The 26,106-nt window shown below is 42.2% G+C and overlaps 1 protein-coding gene across 1 annotated transcript in view; it reads left to right on the forward strand.

The window, feature by feature from the left end:
* The window catches only part of AGK (acylglycerol kinase), a 929,730-nt gene that overhangs the window by 435,854 nt on the left and 467,770 nt on the right, over positions 1-26,106 (forward strand). Inside the window, exon 10 of the mRNA XM_044088489.1 lies at positions 17,904-17,983. Coding sequence (XP_043944424.1) covers positions 17,904-17,983 — 80 coding nt within the window. The remainder of the gene's footprint in view (positions 1-17,903; positions 17,984-26,106) is intronic.

Here is a 26,106-nt window from a genome sequence, read left to right on the forward strand (position 1 = left end):
TCCTACCCCCTCTGACAGAGATTCTAGGGCTCTGGACAGATGGGGAAAAAAGATTTACACTTCTGCTACCTTGGCTATAAGGGCCTTACATTGCCAGTTTCATATGCTCAAATATCAGCAATATATCATGTCACTGCTTGAACAGAAAATGTTGATAAATTCTGAATGCGCAGAAAACAGAGAAATGCAGGATTTATTGCATGCAGCCGAACAAGTTGGAAAGCATACTTTGCAATGTGGTTTTGATTCTCTGGAGGCCTCTTGCAGGGCCGCTGTTACGGGTTCTGTCATTCGGAGGCATGCTTGGTTAAAGGAACAAAATCTGCCTGATCATGTCAAAGCAAAAGTGTTAGATGCTCCATTACAGCGTGATGCCTTGTTTGGTGTTAAGGCAGAAGAGGTGTTAAAGAAAATGGAGGACAAAGCTAAATCTATGCAAATGGTCAAGGATTTCTTACAGGTACAGCCTCCAAGATTTAGCAGACACTGGCCTACAAAGAAGTGGTCCTTTCCAGTGTCAGACAGGCCACAAAGGGGCAGATCCAGACACCCTAGAGGCAGATCCCAGCCCCAAGGTTCGTACAGGTCTAAACAATGGGGTGCTTCTACCGCCAAAAGTGGAGAAGACAAATCACAGCCATACAGGAAACAGTCCCAATGACTTCCCCCTGCCTGCGCCAAGCACTTATCTTCTGACAGCACCTTTAGGGGGAAAACTAGCACTTTTTTCTCAAAATTGGCACATTATAACCCAGGACAAATGGGTCCTAGACATAGTATCACAAAGCTACAAGTTTCACTTCCATACCCTGCCAAGGGCAAACGGTTGGTCAGACCTGCCAAAAAATCAATGGGCAGAGGTACAAAAACAAGTCTCATCCCTCATGGACATGGGGGCCATTCAACAAGTACCAGAGCAAGAGCAGGGACAAGGATTTTACTCAACTGTTCTTGATACCAAGAAAGGACAAGGCCTGGAGACCAATACTGGACCTATCTATTCTAAACACATACCTGGATATACCAAAATTCAAAATGTTGACTTTACAGCAGCTTCTGCCCATGCTGGGCAAGAAGGCTTGGCTTGTGACTTTAGACCTAAAGGAGGCATACCTGCATGTCCCAATCAGACAAATATGCAGAAAATACCTCACATTCAAGGCTGGCTCAATGCATTACCAATTCTCTGCACTGCCCTTTGGCTTATCTACTGTGCCCAGGGTCTTTGCAAAGTGCCTGGCACCAGTAATTGCTTTCTGCAGACAAATAGGAATACAAATATACCCTTACTTGGACGACTGCCTCATTCAAGCAGAGAACAAGGACATTCTACTACAGCATCTGGCGTTTGTAAAGAGAATTTTAACGTGCCTAGGGTACACAGTCAACGAAAAGAAGTCAAAATTAGTACCCTCCCAAGAGATAATATTCCTGGGTGCAAGCTTAAATACAACTGCCCAGATGGCTTATCTCATGCCAGACAAACAAAGGCAACTGACTACCTATTTCAAAATGTTGGCAACAAAGGCCCAGTTATCTGCAAGAAAAATTCTGCAGGCTTTGGGCTTCATGGCATCCTGCATCCTACTAATTCCATATGCAAGACTGCATATGAGGAAACTTCAGTGGTATCTAAAAAGTGTTTGGACTCAACATTGCCACAGCCTGGAAACAAGGATTACTCTCATTTCCTGCCTGCAACAGGCGTTTCGATGATGGGCGAAGGCTTGTCACCAGAACAAGGGACAGCCATTCACTTTACCCCCAGCCAGGCAGACATTAACAACGGATGCATCAGATTATGCCTGGGGGGCCCACATGGCAGGAAGATGTATTCAAGGCACATGGTCCTCAAATTAAATGCATCTACATATCAATCAAAAAGAGATGCTAGCTGTTCAAAATGCCCTGACAGCCTTCAAGGACCTACTTCATCCAGGAAAATTACTGATAAAGACAGACAACACCACAGTCATGTGGTATATAAACAAGCAGGGAGACACTCATTCTTACCCCCTTTGCAGACTAGCCATGACTTTGTGGGACACAGCATTGACTTACCAAGTACATCTGCAGGCACCATTCCTGCCAGGAAAGAAAAATACTCTGGAAGATGAATTAAGCAGAAACCTCATGGATCCCCACGAGTGGCAGTTGGATCCACAAGTCTTCATCATGATAATAAGGAAATGGGAATGCCCGGATATAGATCTATTTGCCTCTCCTCACAACTACCAACTAAAAAGATTCTGCACAAGGATTTATCACAGACAAGCATGGAAAGTGGACACCCTATCTTTCAGCTGGAAAAACCTAGCAGTATATGCTTTCCCCCACTGCCTCTCCTCCCCAAGGTACTCCTAAAGGTCAGACAAGAGAAGCCAAAGATGATACTGATTGCCCCAGACTGGCCCCGCCAGTACTGGTATCCAGTCCTAAGGAACTTGTCTCGATGCCCGGCTTGGACCTTACCTCAAATACCTTATCTATTGTCCCAACAAAACAATCAGATCCTGCAGAGCCAACTCAGGACCTTAAACCTGGCAGCATGATGGATAAGGTAGTCATACAAAACACACCTCTCACTAAAGCTGTGATGGATATCATTTTGGAGGCCAGAAGGCCTAGTACTAGAAAATCTTATGCTGGAAAATGGATGAGATTCTGTGCTTGGAACCAGGCACAATGAATTGACACAGCTGTACCAAATATTCCTCAGATTTTGCAGTACTTAACTGAGATGCTGGACAAAGGCCTATCCTTTTCATCAATTAAAATTCATGCCTCTGCCATTTCGGCTCATTACAATACAAAGCCACCAATCTTTTCTCATCCTTTGTTAAGGCAGTACCTCAGAGGAGCCAAAAACTTAAGGCATCCAAGGAGATCACCAATACCTGCATGGGACCTCAACTATGGCTTGGAAAAACTCACCCTGCCTCCTTTTGAGCCAGCCGCTACTGCTGATATAAAGTTTTTATCTTGGAAAACAGCTCTGCTCCTAGCAATAACTTCTGCAAGACGAGTTTCAGAGCTACAGGCACTCATGGCTGTGGAACCTTTTATCATTTTTTATCCAGACAGGGTTTCTCTGAGGACAAACCCGACATTTATGCCTAAAGTGGTGTCCAGTGTGGCTCTTAACCAAACTCTTCATCTGCCAACTTTTTTATCTAAATCCACAGAACAAGGGGGAGAGAATTCTGCATTCTTTGGACATACACAGACAGCTTCGATTCTACTTGGACAGAACCAAAGTTTTCAGAAAGACAGAGCAATTACTAGTGGCATATGATGCAGGATCACAAGGAAAGGCTATCTCAAAGCAGACTATTTCAAAGTGGATAGGCCACTGCATTCATCTCTGCTACTCACAACATGGCAAGCCAGTGCCTAAGGGCATTAGGCCACATTCAACCAAAGCAGCAGCCACTTCACCAGCCTTCCTCAGGGGAGTACCAACCAAAGACATTTTAGAGGCTGCTACCTTGGGTTCAGTGCACACCTTTACAAAGCACTATCATCTGCCACTCTACTCTAAATCCAGGGCAGGCGTTGCCACTGTAGTTCTGCAGGGCCTCATAGCCACTCCTAATGCTGTTTAGCTCCAGCCTCCCAACCATAGCTTTGGGGCTCTACCCAAATGTAATGACTGCAACAGTGAAACACGAAGAACATAGTACACTTGTGTACACTTACCATAAATGTAGATGTTCGAGTGTATTCACTGTTGCAGTCCAGGTTACCCACACGACATCCCCATTATTTTTGCTGGAACCTATCTTTACTTCTCTAATTTATACAACCTATGTGGTGTATTTGCTTGTAGATGAAGGTAAAATATATTTTGGTGCATGTATGTTTATTTACATTCTTTTAGCCTACCCTTTTGGGGGCACCTGACATCTGGGGCAAGAAAAACTGAAGAAAATGGTGTCAGCTGCATCTTTTATACCCCTGACGCCCTGATGTCAGGGAAGAGGCGACAGCAACCGACGCCGGACCAGGACTTTGGAATTCAGGCCGACTGAGGGCAACCTGCCAGCAGGATAACCTAAATGTAATAACTGAAACAGTGAATACATGCAAACATCTACATTTATGGTAAGTGTACACAACTGTACTTTATCTGCAAGGCAACTTCTGCAAGCCTTGGGGTTCATGGCCTTCTGCATTCTTCTAATTCCATATGCAAGGCTGCATATGAGGAAATTGCAATGGTATCTCAAAAGCCTATGTTGTCATCATTCACAGGATCTAGAGGCAATGATTCCTGTCGTACCTTGCCTACGCCTAGAGTTCCTTTGGTGGGCGGAGGCCTGCCACCAAAACAGGGAACTACCATTCACACTACCCCCTGCCGCCCAAACATTAACAACGGATGCATCAGACTATGCATGGGGGGCCCACCTGGCAGGGAAGTGCATTCAGGGCAAATGGAATCCAAGTCAAATGCACCTGCATATCAATCAAAAAGAAATGTTAGCTGTACAGAATGCTCTGGCAACCTTCAAGGACCACATTCTTCCAGGACAATTATAAAGACGGACAACACCACTGTTATGTGGTACATAAACAAGCAGGGGGGTACTTATTCTTACCCCCTCTGCAGACTAGCCATGGCATTGTGGGACACAGCCCTGAGTTATCAGGTACATTTACAAGCTCAATTCCTGCCAGGAAAACTAAATACACTGGCAGACGAACTAAGCAGAAATCTCATGGACCCACACGAGTGGAAACTGGAACCAAGGATTTTCAACATCTTGACAAGCAAATGGGGGAGCCCATATAATAGACCTGTTTGCCTCCCCCCAACACTATCAGTTGGACAAATTCTGCACAAGGACTCCCCACAAACAAGCTTGGAAAGTGGATGTTCTGTCCTTCAGCTGGAAAAACCTATCAGTTTATGCCTTTCCTCCTCTGCCTCTGCTTTCCAAAGTACTACTAAAGATCAAACAAGACAAACCAAGGATGATTTTGATTGCACCAGACTGGCCACGCCAACACTGGTAACCCCTCTTGCGCACTGTCACTGTGGGCCCCATGGCACCTCCCCCAGACTCCTACTCTATTGTCTCAGCAGGAGAACCAAATTCTGCATCCCCAACTTCAATCACTGAATTTAGCAGCCTGGCTAATTGCATAATTTCTCCTTTACCATCCCTCAGTAAACCAGTGATGGATATCATTTTAGAAGCAAGGAGGCCTAGTACCAGAAAGTCTTACGCTAAAAAATGGAAAAGATTCTGTGCATGGAACCATTCTCAAGGGATGAGCACAACAGTGTCCAATTTACCTCAGATGTTGCAATACTTAACTGAGATGCTTCATAAGGGCCTGTCTTTTTCCTCCATCAAAATTCACGCCTCAGCCATCTCAGCTCATTATAACACAGAACCACCCCTCTTCTCTCACCTACTACTTAAGCAGCTCCTCAGAGGGGCCAAAAATATATGACCATCCAGGAGAGCTCCAACTCAGCCTGGGACCTCAACTTTGTATTGGAAAAGCTCACCCTTCCTCCTTTCCTCCTTTCGAGCCAGCTGCCACTGCGGACTTAAAATTCCTTTCTTGGAAAACAGCTTTCCTTTTAGCAATCACTTCAGCAAGAAGGGTATCTGAATTACAGGCCTTCATGGCAGTGGAGCCTTTCATCATCTTTCATGTGGACAGGGTGTCCCTCAGGACCAATCCCTCCTTCATGCCCAAGGTGGTATCCAGTGTGGCCCTTAATCAGTCCATACATTTGCCAACCTTCTTTTCTAATCCACAGAACAAAGGAGAACGGATTCTGCACTCCTTAGACGTGCACAGACAACTTAGATTCTACTTGGACAGAACTAAACCTCAAGGGAAATCTGATCAACTGCTGGTGGCATTTTCTGCAGGGGCAGAGGGGAAGGCTGTTTCAAAGCAAACCATTTCCAAATGGATAGGCCATTGCATTCTGTTTTGCTACAAGCACCATGGAAAACCTATCCCACAGGGGATCCAGACCCCACTCTACCAGGGCTGCATCTATCTCTACAGCCTTTCTCAGAAACATCCCTACCAGGGACATCCTAGAAGCTGCTACTTGGAGTTCTGTACATACTTTCACCAAGCATTACCATCTGCCATTTTTTTTCTAAATCCAGAGCTGGTTTTGCCACTGCTGTCTTGCAGGGCCTTTTAGCTGGTCCTAATTCTATTTAAATTCCTCCTCCCATCCTTAGCTTTGGGAATCTACCCAAAAGTGATGACTGCAACTTCACTGTTGCAGTCCCGGTTACCCTCCCTCCAGCCCCCTTCCTTTTCTTTTTTGGATATACCTCTACTTTCCTTTACTATCTTCAAAAGCTTTTTGGTGTATTTGCTTTTTTTGTTGGAGGTATAACTTTGTATATTTATAGATTTAATTGCTTCCCATTAAGGGGTCACCTGACATCTGGGGCAAGAAATACTGATGTAATGGCGTTGGCTAAATGTTTTATACCCCTAACGACCTGACGTCATGGAAGAAGGGACAGCAACCGACGCAGGACCCAAGACTTTGTTAATCAGGCCGACTGGAGGGCTACTGCAAGCATATAACCCAAATGTGATGACTGCAACAGTGAATACACTCAAACATCTATATTTATGGTAGGTGTACACAACTGTACTTTAGTAGGGATGGTTTAGACTCTGATATGTGCTAATTAAGTTACTGGTAGTCTGTGGGTAGTGATGAGAGTAGTAGAGGTGGGAATGAAATTAGAGAAGGTTGTGTATGTCTAAAAGGGAGTAGAATGGGGGGGGCTGGGCATGGAGTTAATTGACTAGATACAGATTGGTGTGTTGGGGAAGTGGGTGGAGTTATGAAATATAAGTTTAGGTGCAGTGGGGGTGGGTGGGAATCATACCTCTCAACCTGGAAACATCAAAAATCTGGACAAGGCCCATGAAAAATAGGTACATATTTGTATGCTGATTAACATATAATTTGCATACATAATTACGTAACCCCACCCACTCCAATGTAATTGTGGGATACCAACATTCAAATGCAAACTGAAGAACAGACAACCAAAATATGGCACCAGAGTCCCCCTGCAGCCATTCCAATGTGGCACCCCTTCATTTGAACCCCAAAACTCGGTTAAAAAACTAGTAATTTGGCATGGTTGGGAGGTATGGTGGGAATTGGGGGGTAAGGTAGAGGAGCAGAGTCAGCCTGGGTGGAGCAAGGACAAATGGAGTGGGCCTAACCACAAAGCACACCAAGCAAAAAAAAAAAAAAAAAAACAGCTGCAGTATAACGCCACAGTTTAGTGCCAGTATTTCCAGATAACAAACAGTCTGCTGTCTTACTTTATTATTGAATGTGTTTGTCTGTTGCAAATCTTGTCAGGCACTTTAATCCCCAGATAGAAAAAAACCCCGAAAAAGGCAATTGTATAGTGGGAGATGGGGGGGCTAGCGATAGTATCGCAGTTAGTGTACGTGCCACTACCCTGCTTCAGTTCAAACTTAGAAACAACGAATACCAAAACCAAGTAAAAAATATATGAAGAGGATCACCAAAGGAACACTGCAGCACTCAATCCAGAAAATTTATTGAAAAAAGTTAAGCGTTTTCGTCAAAATCACAAGACTTCATCAGAACAGGAGCAAACAGAAAATGCCATATTTAAATACCCTAACCTTTACAGCCATTGGTTGACAAGGCAAACATCATTTCCTGTAAAATAATTAAGCTGTTTAAAAAGACAGTAACACATAATCACAGTAACGGCCCACTACAACACACCAATTGCCACCTACCAACCACATAGACATTAATGTGTTGTGTATTGAAGTATGATTTAAAACACAGATCTTGAATAAAATCACATAAAAAAAGCTGATTTTAGTTTTAATACAGAACTAATGGATAACTTGTCATGGAGCCCAGGTGGTTGACATGCATTTAATTTAATCTGCCACTTGAGCTCTAAATATTCAAGGAAGTCATCATCGGGCCCCCCTCGTGGACCCAGGTCTACTTGTTCAAGTACAAAAAAATTAAAATAATGTGTCGGATGTACCTTTATATGCTTAAATAAAGCATTGTTTTTTTTTTGTTTTTTAGTATGTCATAATTGTGTTGATATATTCTTTGTCTGAGGGCTCTGATTGTCTTCCCCATATAGTACCCCTCACATACCATACAGGTTGCAATATATACCACTCCCTTGGTGTAACAGTAACACTTCTTAATAGTAGTAATTTTACCATAGTTCCTGATTCTAATGGAATCAGTGTCCAATATATAGGGGCATTGTCCACACCTCCCACATTTAAAAGTTCCACCAAGGCCTGCCTTTAACTTTTTTCTCTCCACCAGGCCTTTCAAGGAGGTGCCCTTTTTGTAAACTACAAGAGGTTTTTCCCCCAACCTTTTGTTGATCTTCTCATCCAAACAAAAAGTGGTCCAAAAATCATAAATGATGCTTCTAATGTTAAAAAAAATCCCTGGTGAAGGGCAGGACACATGCCCTAGTAAAACTGTCAGTTTTTACCAAACCAGAGGTTCTATTCAAACCTTCAGCCTTCTCCAAGAGTGTAGAATAAATACCCCCAGCTCTTTTTGATTTTACTTCTTCAGCTATGTCATTGACAAAGTTAAAGGGGTAACCTCTTTTCTGCAACATACCCATTAGGATATCACATTCTTTAATAAAATCATCCTGGTCAGACATCATTCTGGCCAATCTCACATATTGACCCTTGACAAGGGATTTTTTCTGATGCAGAGGGTGGCAGCTCTCAAAATGCAACAAAGAGTTAGAATAGGTAGGTTTTCTATAAAGGTGCGAAGTAAAACTACCCTTAAAGTGATCTTTCTTAATAGTAACATCCAGATAATTCAAGGTGTCAAGGTCCTTGGTCATGGTAAATTTCAAAAAGTTGGTGGTGGTGTTAATGTAAACGAAGAACCTGTTCAGGTCATCTTCGCTCCCATGCCAAAATAAGACCATATCATCCAGGTACCGTCCATATAGTCCCACATGTCCTTGAATTCAGAGTTAATTACGTAGAGGTCTTCCCACTGTGCTAATACAATGTTAGCAAATGACGGTGCGCAACATGTGCCCATTGCCACCCCCTGCACCTGCTTGAATAAATGCCCCTCAAAAGTGATAAAATTGTTGTCCAGAACCATTTCCATGCAGGACCTGATAGTAAGGATAGTGTCATGGTTCAATGTACTGTTTAAGCATAAATAGTCATAGAACCATTCTAGTCCAACATCATGGGGTATTACTGAGAAGAGGTCACAGATGTCGATGGTGACCAAGATAAAGTCCTCGTGGTACATACTGTTCTTAACTTTAGACAGAAAGTCCCAGGAGTCCTTGATCACCAGGTCTCTGTTATCGAGGGTGTGCTTAACAGTGCTGTCAATATATTTAGCCAAACTGAAGGTTTTAGAAGCTTTTGCATCGACAGTTGGTCGTAAGGGGGGGGGGGGGGGTCAGAGATACTCTTATGTATTTTAGGGATTCCAAAAATGGTAGGAATCCTAGGATGCTTAGTTTCCAAAAATCTAGAAGTTTCTACAGTAATTTGCTCATTGAGTAAAAGTTGTTCAGTGTCTAAATCTATACGCCTGTAGGATATATTCAACTCATTTTTGGAAACCTCTGTGTATGTATCACTATACAATAAGTCAGTCATTTTACTATTGTAATCACACACATCCATGATAACTATACCTCCCCCCTTATCCGGTTTCATAATCCTGATTTCATCATTATCCAAAATATTACGGAGCAATGTAGTTTCTTGCCTAGTTAAATAATTGGCCCCATTATTGTCAAGAAGGTTTTTGTTACTGTTTTTGGCAACTACTTTTCTGAATTCATTTTCACAAAGGGTCTCGTACTGTAGGGTGCATAGGGGGAAAGAAAGTACTTGGTCTATTTAATCGGCCTAGATTTCCCTGCAATATGCATTGTCCAGCCCCCTCTTGTGAAAAAAAGAGTTCCAAATTCAACTTCCTAGTGAATAATTTAAACTCCAAAATAGTATTGACAATGTCACTACCAGTTGTTGGCACAAAGTTGAGCCCTTTTGAGAACAGTTCTGCCCAATCAGTACTCACAGTTGTTCTACTATAATTGTAAATGCTGAAATCATGCTCAAGATTCTTCACAATGGTACATTCCTACATCCCATCCCTTTCATTGGTATCATTCATCACCTCCAATACTGTTGTTGTTGTCTCCCCCTCCTCCATTGATTCTGATAATTCACTTGTCCCCCCCCCCCCTCTGATTCATCAATCGCTGGGATCTCCTCAGAGGCGGTGGTTCTAAAGGGGCATTGTCATCCACTGAATCTACCACATCATCATCTTCATTAATTGCTTTAACCTCTTCACATCTTTCAGCCCACCTAGCTTGTTGGCCCAGGGGTGGGTCAGGGTATGCCCTCCCCTCATAATCAGTTTTATCCCTGAACAGTTTTCTTTCTTTCCTTTTTTGCAATTGCACCAAGTCATTATCAACACTTTTAAATAAATTGTTAAATTCAACCAACCTGTGTTCAAATAATAAATCAGTGCTTCAGTTCAATTACACAAATTGAATTCAACTTAACAACTGAAGGTTAGTGGGGAAAGATGTACATTTTTAAACTTGAGTGTTCAACTTGGTTCATGATCCTGCATTTAAAGGGTGAGATTTAGAGTCATCTAAACCCGGGGGGGGGGGGACACTCACGTTTGGAGAGTAAAGGTATAAGGTGAATGTAAAAGAAAAACAGTTTCAGAGGAGGAAATTAGAGGGTAAGCGTGAGGAAACTAGAGAACTGTCTTAAGTAGCTACTAGTAATGAATGAATAATTTAAATGTGAATGGAAACAGTGTTTCAGGAAACCAGATGTAACAACAATGCAACAGCAAAAAATAAATGCTAAGCATTTGGCTGTCATAAATATGATTGCATATCTGTACTGAAAACTATAAACTGAAAACTAGCCTGTAAGAAGTGGATCATCACATTCATAAATCTAATTGCCGTTCAGTGCTACAATAACTATTAAACATAATGAAGCAGTATTTGGAGTCAAACAGTAGCAATGAGCATCAGATAAGTGAACTCAATAACTAACAAAATAATAGGTATTAAAAAGTGGCTGATAGGAAGCAAAATTGAAAGCTAGCACAGTTATACCATTAGCGACATCAAAAGTTGCTTAAAGTGGCAGTTTTACTTGAGTAGTGCAACTCAGCCCAGCTGCACGTAACACACATAACTACAGACGTAACCTTTCAGTCATTCCACCACACAGGCAAGCTTTTTATAGACAATTTAATAGATAAAATTTAGATGTACACTTACGAGGTGTCTTGATTGGGGAATTGGGTTGCTTTCTGGAACAGACTTAGCTTTCACATTGGTTAGAAACTCTGTAATTATGTTGATGTTTGTGTTCTACACATTTTTTAAACTGACTTTGAATTTTGGTGCATGTTAAAAATGTGTATTTTTCAGTTTGTTTTCAGTGATGTGGTCTTCAATAATTTGAAAGGAATAGGTGGAGGTAATGGCCTTCATGGATGAAGTTGTATTATTATGAATATTAGTATTACTATTATTACTACTACTACTGTTATCATCATCGTCATCAATCTTCATTAAACATTGCATGAAGTAATGTATGAAAACCTATCATTAGTTTATTTTTTTTTCCTCCTGTTCCACATTTGGTGCTGTTTGCTATTTGTCATGTCCCAGTACCCCCATCCCCCCCCCCTTTTCTTCACAGCAAAACAGAAAAGAGATAGGGGCATCTCAGTGCAGTGACATTCTGACAGCCCCTTCCTTTTGGCCTACACATTTTGTGTGATTTTTTTGTTTTTGTGGCTTTTTATTTTATATTTGAGTTTTTCTCTCTGGGTCCCTTCTGTTCTGTTTATTTCGTATATGCTGGGGTATTAAGCCTAACACTGTCGTTGGAGGATTGTTGTTGGGTGTTAGAGGTCAAAAGCTGCTCATGACAAGGGCATTATAGTAGCAGTTACTTTGTGATGTGTGACCTCACTTAAGGTCACAGGTCATGCTTGACAGCTTTACTGTACTCTGCTAATACATGTAGTAGATGTGTACTTGAGTGCACTGCATTGTTCTCATGCTATTCGCATTTTTTCCCATAGCAAGGAGGCTGCAGAAAAGTAACAGATGTCATATACAGAACAGTGCCCGTCTTAGTAATGTTGAACCAGCCTGTGTTCAGCTGGGATATGTGGCTTTACTTATATATTTTGTGTGACACTCCTTAATGAATTTAGGGCATGGGAGCAAGCTGTTAACGCTGGAAACACTTTGCTGTTAACCATTTTCTAGAAGGTAAGTGAATGTTCCTGAAGGTACATTCGCATATATAAAAGTGAGGTACAGATGCACATTCCCATGTTACAGAAGATTAAATAAATAAATCTAGTACAGTGTATCACTGCAACTATCCTGCTATAGGGAATCATAGGGATAGTTCCCAACCAAGAGCAATGAGATGAGTTATATTCAGACTCTGTTTAGTACCAGGGAAGAAAGGCACCTGGAGACCTATTTTGGACCTATCAAGATTAAACATCTTCCTGAAAATACTAAAATTCAAGATGTCAATATTCCTGCACCACAGAGCTCTGACAGCCTGGCCTTAAAAGATGCTTAGCTTCATACTACAATTCATAGGACCACAGTTGCTACCTTATTTTTTTGGTAGGGGCCTGTCATTATCAGTTTATCTCATTTTCCTGGGGTCTGTCTGCTGCACCTAGGGTCTTTACAAAATGCCTAGCACCAGTAGTTGCCTTTTGTAGAACCAGGGGCATTTGTGTTTTTCCATTTTGGACTATTGCCTTAATCTTACCATGGATTTCATTGAAAAGCTGTGATTCACCATGAGGCTAAAGAAATCACATCTGGTACCCCTGCCAGAGGGTATTATCTTAGGATCCCTAATAGACACCATCTTACAGAAAGCCTTACTTTCTCTGGACAAGATGGAAACGTACCGGCTCTACTTCCTTTAGTTAGCAGCACAGTAGCAGACCATTGCAAGCGAGTATCTCTGGGCTTAGGAATACATGACTTTTGACTATCCAAATGATGCCTTGTGCCAGGCTTCACATGAGAAAGTTGCAGTGGTATCTGAGGTTCATGTGGCTTCAGCACTTCCAGTCTCTAGAGAAGGTAACGCCAAGTCTCCTCTGCAGTGCCAAAGAACTACAATGGCAGGAAAAGCAGAGCAGTATCAATCTAGTGGCCCACTTCACCCAGGAAATCCCCAACTAGATAATTATAATCAATGCTTTGGACATAGCCTGGGGAACATTCAATCAAAATTTGAAAGTATAGAGTGTGTGGGATATTACTTAAAGAAACAAAATATAGAAATGTTAACCTGGATCTAGAAACTCGGTCTTCAGCCAGATATGGACAGAAGCATTCTACAAGCTGTAGTGGACAACACCAAAGTGATGTGGTATGTCAACAAGTAAGGGGTATAAACTCCTACAGCCTCTGCAGATTAACAACGATTGTCTGTGAATTGGCACTGGAACACAGGGTGTCCCTCAGGGTGGGGCATATACCTTCATAACAGAATGCTTTGTTGGTTCACCTAAGCAGATCAAAGGCAAACCCACATGAGTACATGTTGCACAGTGACGTCTTCCTTCAAACTAGTGCATTGGTGGGCTGTCCCTCAGAAAGACCACTTTTCATGACAAGACAACAGTCAGCTGAACCAGTTAACATGTTGCAGAGAGACTTTGGGACTAGACACCTTCTCCCTAGACTTCACAAGTCTGTTTTTCTCTACATTCCTTCTGAACTCCTTGTTCCCCAGGGCGATCCACAAAGTGAGGAGAGTGAAAGACTGGATTATCTTAATAGCACTCTTTTGACCCAGGCAACACTGGTTCTTCTTGATCATGGAAATGTAAAGGGAAAAGCATCAAGTCTGCCAGTAATAGTGGACCTTCTGGCATAAAGTAAAGGGTCCCTAATACACCCATCCTTATAACTTTCCCAGTCACTGCATGGATGATTCTATCCTAATGTCTTTTAGACACCTGTGCCCTAAGGGCATGCTGAACATCATTGTTGAGGCAAGGAAGTCAACCACTAGAAAATCTTATATATCTAAATGGAAGAGGTTTTCCTACTGGTACCATGAAAGGGGACATGACCCAACGCAGATGTTCCTCTGACCCTCCAGTACCTCAGTGAGTTGTGTTGGGCAGGCTTGGCTTACACATAAATCAAAGGTCTATCTTTCAGCCTGCTTTCCACTACATCTGCTTCTGGCTAGCGTGAGACCAGTGTAACTGTTTCAGAGGGAAGTCCTATACCTGACACCGAAGAAAAGGGCAGGTCCTCCCTGAGATCTAAATTATATGCTAGAAAATCTTGCCCAGGCCCCACTTAAACTAGCAAATTCTGTATCTATCAAATTCTTAAACTGAAAAACTGGTAGTCATTACCTCAGTTAGGAGAATATCTGAACTGCAGGCTTTAATGTGCTAAGAGCCTTTCCTAGTCCTTCACAAGGATATTGCGAACCAAAGAACCAAGCCTTACCAGCCTTCTTACTAATTCCTCAAAATAAGGATGAAATAGTCCTACTTTGTGTGGATGTCAATAGGCATCATAGATGCTATCTTTTGCTGAAAAGAAGGGTGAACCTATGACAAAGCAAACTATTTCTGAAGGGCTTTCTCTGTCCATACAGTTCTGCTACTCATATCAAGGGAAATGTAATCCCAGAGGCACTTGCAGATGTTTCGGCATTAAGAGTTGTCACTTAAGTCATGCTAGAAGCTGCCACATAGACAACAGTTCACACTTTCCACAAGCTCTACAGGCTGGATATTTATTCCAGGGCTTGAGTAGGCTTTGCTAGGGCAATTCTGCAGAGCATGCTGAATCCCATCCAGTCATCTCACTTCACTACCCATATGCCATAAAGTTTTGGGAAACATCCCAGTAGTAAGGACTACTACAACGGTGATCTAAATGAAGAAAATTGTTCAGTTGTATAAGTAACTTACCATAGTAATAGATGTTCAGATAAATCACTGTTCTGGTACTAATTCCCACCCACCATCCCCTCTGTTTCTCAAATGTGCTTTAGACACTTTTGAGTTAAGGTGACATTCACACACCCTTTTTACTTCACATTGCCTTTCTTTGATTTAGTAAGGCTTTGGATCTGCTTGCTCTGGGCAGTGGTTGGGAGGGGGGGGTAGATATCTGTACCCCCCCCCCCCAACTCACCCTTTCTTCTGCCTTTTGCCTCTCCTGGATAATGGAGTACTGCATGGTACCTCTCCCTGGCTGTAAACCTCTGTTCTAAAATGGAGTAGGCAGACACCTGTCTAATGCTACACATTTGGATGTATTAGGGGCTTGGATGTATGCCATGCAAAGGAAGAAGTTTCTTGAGTTCTAGAAGTTGGGACAGATGTATGGTGACACCCAGCTGCCAGGTCCCATTAGTGAGGAGTATTGCAACAGTGATCTATTCTAACATTTGCTATTATGCTAAGTTACTGTACCTACACTATTGGATTTTCGCATAACATGGTTGGGTGTGGTTGCTTCTGCCTCGAAATACAGATGATACTCTGTACATAACTAGTCAGATGGGGTACTCAGTGTAACCCAGGCATTTGGTGCTTTTCACATAACCAGGAAGATGACACACTTCATGTAACTAGGCAGATGTTCTTCGTGTTTCACTGTTGCAGTCATTACATTTGGGTAATCCTGCTGGTAGGTTGCCCTCAGCCAGCCTGAATTCCAAAGTCTTGGGTCCTGCGTCAGTTGCTGTCGCCCCTTCCCTGACGTCAGGTCATCAGGGGTATAAAAGAAGCAGCTGACGCCATTTTCTTCAGTTTTTCTTGCCCCAGATGTCAGGTGCCCCCTGAAAGGGTAGCCAAACTATATATATATATATATATATATATATATATATATATATATATATATATATATATATCTAATTTGATTTGTGTCTTTTGGCTTTTCCCGGTTAGGGGTCGCCACAGCGGAACTCCGGTCCACTAATGATTGGTAGTGGATTTTTACGTACTGGGTTACCAGACCTGATGCTCAACCTTCAACGAAGGCACGCCCCATTCACGTATGCCTCCACACAGAAGATGCTCTAACTGAGAATCGAACGGGACAACGTCTTGCTATGAGGCGACAACGCTACAGCAGCACCACCACCTCAGGTGCATTTTTTGATATATATATATATATAGATATATATATATATATATATATATATATATATATATATATATATATATAGATATATATAGATATATATAGATATATCAAAAAATATGCACCAATAAAAAAATTATCTTCATCTTTAAGCAAATACACCACATAGGTTGTATAAAACAGAGAAGGAAAGATAAGATCCATAGAAGGAAGGGGGATGGCGGGTGGGTAACCTGGACTGCAACAGTGAATACACTCAAACATCTACATTTATGGTAAGTGTACACAACTGTACTATGTTCTTCGTGTTTCACTGTTGCGGTCATTACATTTGGGTAGAGTTCCAAAGCTATGGTTGGGAGGCTGGAGCTAAACAGCATTAGGAGCGGTTATAAGGCCCTGCAGAACTGCAGTGGCAAAGCCTGCCCTGGATTTAGAGTAGAGTGGCAGATGATAATGCTTTGTAAAAGTTGTGCACTGAACTCCAAGTTGCCGCCTCTAAAATGTCTCTGGTTGGTACTCCCCTGAAAAAGGCTGCTGAAGTGGCTGCAGCTCTGGTGGAATGTGGCCTAATGCCCTTAGGCACTGTCTTGTCATGGTGTAAATAGCAGAAATGGATACAGTGGCCTATGCACTTGGAAATAGTCTGCTTTGAGATAGCCTTTCCTTGTGATCCTACAGCATATGCCACTAGTAATTGCTCTGTCTTCCTGAAAGTTTTGGTTCTGTCTAAGTAGAATCTCTGTCTATGTATGTCCAAAGAATGCAGAATTCTCTCCCCCTTGTTCTGTGGCTTTGGATAAAAAGCTGGCAGATGAAGAGTTTGGTTAAGAGCCACACTGGACACCACCATTTTCTCTTTTATGCAGGTGACTTTGGTGGCTTAAAGAATTTGTACTGCATGAAGCAACATGATTACTATGAAAAACTGGGGAAAAGACAAGCTTGTTAAGCACCTTCCTGAAGTCAGTGAGGCAGTTAGTAAGGTTTTGTTAAGCATTCCTTGCTGCTTTTAAGCTCTAGTCTCAAGACAAAAAAGATTGCAGTGATATGGATAGGGTGGGGCGAAAGGGGCAACTGCCCCAGACGCAACATGTTGGGGAGTGCGATCAACTTATGTGGGTCTTTCTCTAATGTAGTACTGGATTTTAAAAACTAGTATTGTATTTGCAGTCAAGCCTAAGCACTGCAGCACTCCATTTGTAGTATAAAGTGTAACAAACTGCTTGCTACAGTTTAAAAAAAAAAATAATTTTTTTCCCGTCTTTTTTTTTTTTTAACTAAAACCTGAGTGCTGTAGTGTTCCCTGTAGGCAGGCTGTAAACAGTAGCAACTGTTTGCTACAGTTTAGAATTATTTATTTATTTACTTATTGATTGATTGATTTTTAACTAAAACAAGAACGCCATAGAGCACTCCATGCAGGCAGAGTATAAACTGTAGCAACTGTTAAGATGCTAACCTTGCAGACATAAGGTACAGAGTTTAATTCTCACCTTTGAAAGCTAAATTGCCAAGGCTTAAAATGGTCCACAAGGGCATCTAGCCAAGTATTTACTTCTAAATCTATGAACCAATAAGAATAATGTTACAGAGACTAAGGAACTGTGAAATAAAAATAAACACTGTAATACTTTTCTCATCTTGCAGAGTGAGAAGGAACAGCCAGTTTTTGCAATGTCGGAATTGAGATGGGGTTCCTACAGGGATGCGTCTGTGAAGGCTTCCAAGTAAATGCATTCACTATTCATTTTTTTAATAAAATGTATTTTTATTGCTTATAAATGTTTCTCAGCATTATACAGTTCTCTCATTCTTGGGATGTAACCTCTGCTGGGAAGAAATACTGTGTTATATAATACTTGTCCTGTGGCTATTTCCTTGTACAGTACCTTATTGTACTCTGAGATTAAAGTGCAACAGTTCCAATTCCTTTTATCAGCTGCATTCTTAAGTAGGTAAACATGCTTCTGATACCCAACATAAACCTCTTTCATTATCAAAGCTGCTGTTCTATTACATAAAGCACCCAGTCAGGCATACTGGTCTCCAGGCATAGCTAAGAAATCCATGATCCAACAAAGGTGTAAAAATGAATGTTTAATCCAATACAGCAAACAGATTTAGTGCTTTCATTCCACAAGGGAACTTCATCAGAATAACCCAACACTAAATGATAAACCATTAAATGGTCCAAACAATTAATATAATAAAACATGATTGGCCAGGACTTAATATGCAATTACCATATATTAATTATTCAGTTACTGTGGTTTATACTTCCAAGTATTTAAAACACTGGATAAATAAAATAATGTGGTTTGGTTTTGTGAAGGGTAGATCATGCCTGCTCAACTTGGTCGACTTCTTTGAGTCAGTCACCAGAGCTGTGGATGAAGGCAGGGTGGTTCATACAGCCTACTTTGATCTAGCCAAGGCCTTTGATACTATTCCCCACTCAGGAATCATAGAAAAACTCACTAAGTTAGACATCAACCCCTATATCACTAGGTGGGTTGCAAACTGGCTGACAGACAGAACCCACAGTGTGAAAGTAGCTGACTCCAAGTCAGACTGCTGACCAGTCACGTGTGGAGTCCCACAGGGATCAGTCCTGGTTCCTCTCCTGTTTGGTATTTACTTCTCAGAAGTCCAGTCCAACACGAAGGGACTCTGGCTGACAAAGTTCACAGACGATTGCAAGGTGCGAGCCATTATTAACTCCCCAAGTGATGTTGACATCCTACAGAAAGGCCTTACTGAGACCAACGACTGGTGTCAGAACCATGGCCTTAAGCTCAATACCAAAAAATGTGTTGTCATTCCCTTTGGAAAAAACCCAGTTCCCATGAACTACCACATCAATGGTAGTCCACTGAACACAGAAGGTGTTATAAGAGATCTGGGAACACAGATTGATAGCAACCTGTCTTTTGACCACCACACTGCCACAGTGGTCAGAAAGTCCGTCTATGTGGCACATCTCATTACTAAGGGTTTTGCATCCAGGAAGAAAGAGGTCATTGTCTCCCTCTATTCTTCCTTCATTAGGCCAATCATCGAGTGTAATGCCCCATTTGGCATATACCTCACTAGACACCTGCAAGAACTGGAGAGGCCGCAAAAGTACCTCACAAAGAGGATCCTAGGCCTTAAACACTTGTCCTATATGGACAGACTAAAAAAAACAACTATTCTGTGTCTCATATCGCCTACTTAGAGGTGATCTCTGCTTGACTTACAAAGCCATGTCTGACCCAGCTCTGTTAGAAATGCTACATCTAAAGAAATCTCAATCCCTCCACACCACATGCTCCAGGGACCTCAACCTCATTACCACAGTCAACAGAACGTGCTGGAGGGACAGGTTCATAACCCAGAGACTGCCCATGCTAAGGAATAGACTTCCCATACATGTCAAACCGAGCACCTCACTGGCCCTGTTCAAGAGAAATCTTGATGAGTGGATGGGAAATAGAAAATTCACCCCGGGGATCACTCCAGTGGCTCTGCTCGACAGAGGCACTGGAAACTAAGGTCAAGTGGCACGATGCCAGGGTAATCATATGGGCTAGGCTTGTAAAGGCTCCAGGACCGTTAGCCTAGTACACATCTATGAACTGTACTCTTGTGATATGATAACAGTGAGTTAAAATCTCCCTCCTGTAACATCTTCCCTTTGACTTTATCTGCTGTTTGGTCAAAGAGCTTTTTTAAAAAATGCTCCCTGAAATCTCAAGGTTGAGTTAGCTGGTTACAAATGTGAAGCATCCATCACCCTGCATGACATTTGTTCCTACCAAAGGACCCCTGGTGTCTGCAAAACAAACGAGTGATTAAATATCCTTCATACATGTAGAATCCAAATTTGTTCTCTAGCTGCAATGTTCTGGGCAGTAAATGTTAGAATAGGATTACTGGATGTATCTGTACTTTTAATATTAGCTTTTCTAACTGCATTTGCAAGTCCGACAGATACATAGGATAACTAGGCAATACCAGACATTCTTCAATTTGTACAGTGCAAGTCCTGATGTGTCAAGAACAGTGAGAGGAAATAGTTCATGTTAAATGAACAATAACTGTTCTCCTTACTGCTTTAGAACACCGTCTGCATGGAAAGGAATGGAAAATTCTGGTAACCTAGCACAGCATGATTAAACTGTCCTGGTTTTGAGAAGATTGATAATTCTTCTGTGGACACTCCTTTTTGATAAGGGTTAACAGTGCTATTTGCTATTGGTTATCTGCTTATAAAAATGCTTGAATTTTCTACATTTAGATAGAATCAAAATGTAGTCTGCCCGTTTGCTATTGAAAGAACTGCTGTCAACATCTGGAAGCTAAACGTACTGCTGCTAACTGAGTCTTCTGACTCAATGATGTTTATTATTTAACAATTAGATAAGGAACATTGTATACTATAAAGTGAGTCTCTTACAAGTAGACAAGTTCAGGATGTATTACCCTCACATTCTGCAGTAGCCAAGGACATTTTACTAGGCTACACATCACCACCCCACTTATGTTTCATGATATTACTTTTATAAATTTAACCATCTTAGTCCATTTTATTGCCTGTGTGTCTTCAAGAGAAACAGAAGCACCACTAGCATTTGCCCTGCTTCATCCTATTTAGAGTTTAAAAAGCCTGCCTGGAGTTAGTGAAGTATCATACATGTAAAACAAAAGTCAAATGACATCAGCAGTAACACCTCCCTCACCCCTTAATTCTATATATCAGGTAAGTTTCTAGGGAACACCCAGTAGAAGGCTGAAGGATCAGATACCGGGCCCAGAAAAGGATAAAGGGAAAGTAGATGATCTAACTACAGCAGCCAGTTCACCACTGACCACATACCAGCATCCAGCCTGCCCACTTTCCCTAGGTTTATATGCCGTAATGCATTTAACAACCATGAGGAAAGGCAACCCATGCTTATACTAAGTGGTTGAAAGAGCTGTGTGAGGATCCCATCAAGAACTTTTGCCATCCCCTGTTCATCCCAGTGTCGCATGCTTATTTCTAGCCATACAGTGTGCATCTGGGAAGGAAATCCAGATCACAGAGTAACACATCCCATTCATTGCCACAAATGCCATATACATCCTTTCAGTATTTTAAAAGGAATTTTCAAAAGCCAAGAGGGGACAGACACATGCTAGGCCAAAATCCTATCCTTGTAAGTCTCAGCTAGTTAACCAGTCCAAACAGTCAACAAAATTCCCCCAGCAGTCTGAGGTTCATAATCAGCAGCATATTAAAAATATGCATTGTAGTAACACTAGACAGACACTAACTTGCAGGAGTGAATGGGAGCAGAACACTAACAAACACCTTCCAGATACATTTATACCTGCTTTTCTTTAACAGCATGCATATTTACAGTAACTGCAAACACTTCCCTATATTTAGCAATGAAGTAGGAGGGATCTAAAGTCTTTTTGGAGGACTATTAATCACACCATTTAAAGAAAACCTGTGTATAGTGCCAAAAGGTTACACATGAACACCTTACTTTAATATCAGAATCAGTACATGTTATGAACAGAAAGAACATCAAGGATACCCACGATCCCTACCCAGCCCACAGTCATTCAGAAGTCAGCTTAGCTTTGCATCCAATAGAAAAACGCTCACTCTACACAATCAGCACATTTAGGAGTGCTGTACACAACCACATACCCCATCCTAAAACTCCCAAACACAGTGCATAAAAATAAATAAAAATATGAAAAAACTATCTAGTAGATAACTGTTCCTAGGGCGTTAGTAAATGAGGCTCAGAAAGGCAGAGAGAGAGATGAAAGTCCTGACTGTGACCCAAATGTCTCAAGATTGATTAACAGCCTGGCACCAGAGTAGTCAGGAGAGAGTGGATGGGAGTGAATGGCTTACATCAGCTCATCCATCCCACTGGGAGAGGGAAAGCATTCTGGCTTGCTGCAATGCTGGGCACCTACTGGCCAAAAGGTGCACAGAATATAAGGAGGTTGGCATAATGGTTAATGTGTTTACCTTACAGACACAAGGTGCAGGGTTTGATTTTCACATGGGGTGATTGAGTAGGCTTAAAATGGCCCAGAAGGGCAGTTAGCCTAGTACTAATCTATGAACCTGTAAGCTTATAATGCTTCATGTTGGACAAAAACTTGTGCTTGGCTCTGCCTTTTTTGTATTGTGGCCTTCAAGGGATATGTGCAGGAACGTGTATGTCTAGAGTGGAAGGAGTGATAGGCCCTCACCTAAGTGAGCACATTTGTCAGTCACAAGGGGAGGGGATTATGGATATATTAAGGAAAACAATGATGACTGCCTGGATGACTGCATCCCATGATTGGTTTTCTTCCCACAAAGGAATGAATGGGCTGATCAAGCACAAGAAGACTTACAGTTGGCAAACAGCAGAGTAGAATGAGTATTAAAAAAGTGACCTCAAATAGCTGTATAGCAGAATGGGGACATATGTCAATAGCTAAAGGTATAACGTGCTTTAACCATACTGTTGTCTTGCATACCATCTGTTTGTAAGATGACATATGTCATTAGCTAGAGGTATAATGTGCTTCAAACATACCGTCATCTTGCAAACAGATGGTATGCCTAAACATAGTTGTAGAGCAGTATTTACATAACAGCATTGCTGTTATTAGTAGGCATGTGTAACCTTAGTAAAACTAAACCAGTGTAATTAGTTCAGCATTCAGCATTACATATGGTTAAAGCTTGCAAACGTAAGTGGTATTCTGTATCAATGTGAGAGTCAGAGAATAAAAAGGTATGCTAACTGGGCACCTACAAACCAATGAAAAACGCAAGTCTTTGATAAAGCACAGAAAAAAATTAGCTAGATGGATAACTCATACCACAACTCTTTTGGTTTCTTACTTTGTCACACATCCTGCTTAGAATTCAGCTGTTGTGCTGAACGTATATAATATCAAATGTTCTTCGTGTTTCACTGTTGCAGTCCTAACATATGGGTTACCCAGCTCCCGGTAGCCCTCAGCCGTCCCGAATACCAGAGTCCTCGGTATATGATGTCAGCTGCTGTCGGTTGTAAACTGATGTCAGAACGTCCGGTATAAAGAGAGGCAGCTGACATCATTTCCTTAGTCTTTCTTGCTGCGGACCCCGAAGCAGATGCAATTCGCACTAGTGCCGGTCGGCTGTTTACCTTCTTTCTGCATTCCGACTACCGAGTTGAAGACTCCTTCAGATAAGTACCCCATTGGGGATCCTCTTTTCTTGCTTTAACGAATGTCAGATAAAGTTAATAACTGTCTAGCCTCTGGAAAACAGATTCTGCACCATGATTTTCATTCCTGTTGTATAACTTGTTTGGGCCTTGAGCACAACGTCCCTAACTGTGACCTCTGTGCTTCCTTCAACCTGCGTACCATACGCCGTAGAGCTAAGATTTCATATAAGCATTTCGGAGTCTGGCCTAAATTCATTGGTATGGCATCTTTTGGTCTCCCGACTTCGGATATACCTAGGAAACGCAAGGACAAGGACCGCAACAGGCCTAGGGTTAAAGCTGCTGACGACGCACCGGTGAAATTGGTCGTTGGCCCAGCGGTAGCTAGTGAGGCACTTTCACAGCCCCTACAGTCTGCAGATATTCAGCTACAGGCCTCTGCCAAAACCTTTACGGAGTCCTCCACGCCACAGGCTGCTATCTTGTCTTCAGACCCTCCGCTTGTCGCCGCCTCAGATGGGTCCGGAGCCGCTATACAGGCACCGGATTCTGACGCCTCTTCTCTTCGACATGAGACCAGAGCCAGACCGACTACCTTAGCTCAGACATCTGCAGTTGCTAGGCCTCCCGAATCCCTCTGGATTACTAGCAAACCTTTCATCTGCAAATCTACCCACAAGCGGCCGTCGGCCTCCTCTCCTGTGCCTCAGTCCCAGTTGGTAAAGATGGCTGGTGATCTTCTAACCCTTGTTAAGAGCTCTCACCCCCCCCCCCCCATTCCAAGAGTATTAGGGAATTGTCTCCAGATGTTTTGTCTGAATCAGATTCTGAGGTTTGCAGTATTTCTGCAGGTGCGGAAGGAAATTCTCAACTTTTTTCTGGCCTTGAGGATTCTATCCCCTCTGCCTCCTCTCCAGAAGATTTTTCCTTTAGGGATACTTTGAATACTCTTAGGGAGCATTTTAAATGGGAAAGTCAGAATTTCCTTCAGTCTAAGAGGAAGATCCGGGAATTTTTAGATTTGCCACAGCATAAACCCTCTGGCTATACCTCCTGTTTTGGAAGTTGTGGATGATGTTTTCTTGGAAAATTCTTGAACTCTTAATTTTGTTCCTCCTGCTCCCAGAAAACCTGATAGGTATTATAGGATTCCTGATTCTCTTCAGTTTCTTTTTCGAAACCCTTCTGCTGATCCTGAGATTATTTCTCAAGGTCCCAAGGGTGTTAAGGCTACTATTGCTAAAAACCCTGTACCTTCTGATAAGGAGTCTATGGCTTTGGACAGGTGAGGTAAAAAGGTCTGTAGCTCTGCAACTCTTGCCATTAAATCTGTGAATTGTCTTTTTCACATGCTTAAGTGTCAACAACATACTTTGGAGGCTATTAAAGCTAAGCTTGGGGATATTCCTTCCATGTCAGAGAACAAAGACTTACAAGATTTACTAAATTCTGCCACTGTGGTTAATAAGCATTCTCTTCATTGTGGTTTTGACACCTTGGAGGCTTCCTGCAGAGCAGCAGCCACTGGTTCCGTTATTAGAAGGCATGCTTGGCTTAGGAAGCAGTCTCTTTCTGAACCTGTAAAATCAAAATTGCTGGATGTTCCTTTGCACAAAGACAACCTTTTTGGTATCAAGGCTGAGGAGGTGCTGAAAAAGTTGGAGGATAAGGCGAAATCTATGCAAGCTGTAAAAGATTTCCTTCAGGTTCAGCCTCCTCAGTTTAGTAGTCATTATCCTTCCAAGAACTGGTCTTTCCCTGATCCTGGCAAGCAAGGTCGTTCTAGGCCTAGAGGTTTCATATCTTCCAGAAGGCAGGCTTCTGCTCCTCAAAGAACTAAACAGTGGCATCCTTCTTCTGCTAAATCGGGGAGTTCTAAGCCAGCTTCCCAAAGCAAGCATTCTCAATGACTCCGGCCTTCTTGTGCCTACCTCTGCGGGCCCAGGGTTTCCTTTGGGGGGAAGGTTAGCCAGGTTTGCAGGGGTATGGTCAACCATCACAGACGACAAATGGGTACTCAACATAGTAAACCAAGGTTACAGGTTTTATTTTCACACATTCCCTGTTCTGCAAGGTTACCCAGACTTTCCCAGAACTCTCAGGACAGAGGTAGAGAATCTAATTTCTGCTGTACTGGCTATGGGGGCTACAGAGCCAGTTCCTGCAAATCAGGCTGGCGTAGGTTTTTATTCAAGACTTTTTTCTGGTACCCAAAATAGGGGGCACCTGGCGCCCAATTCTGGATCTGTCTATTCTAAACACTTTTCTGGTGATTCCCAAATTCAGGATGCTCACTCTTCAACAGTTAGTGCCAATGTTGGACAAGTATTCATGGCTGGTGACTTTGGATCTCAAGGAGGCTTATCTGCACATCCCAATATAAGGGAAAGTTGCAGGCAGTTTCTTCGTTTCAGGGCTGGGGAGCAACACTTCCAATTCTCTGCGCTGCCCTTTGGCTTATCTACTGCTCCCAGAGTTTTTACAAAGTGCCTGGCGCCAGCCATTGCTTTTTGCAGGCAGAGGAACATTCAAATTTATCCTTACCTGGACGACTGTCTCATTCAAGCAAAGTCTTCAGAACAGTTAAAAAAAAGGATTTGGACTTCGTGAAGAACATTCACTTCTTTGGGTTACACTCTCAACGAGAAGAA

Source organism: Protopterus annectens, chromosome 11.part0, assembly GCF_019279795.1.
Source record: "Protopterus annectens isolate FY-2018-M chromosome 11.part0, PAN1.0, whole genome shotgun sequence".
Taxonomy (NCBI): domain Eukaryota; kingdom Metazoa; phylum Chordata; order Ceratodontiformes; family Protopteridae; genus Protopterus; species Protopterus annectens.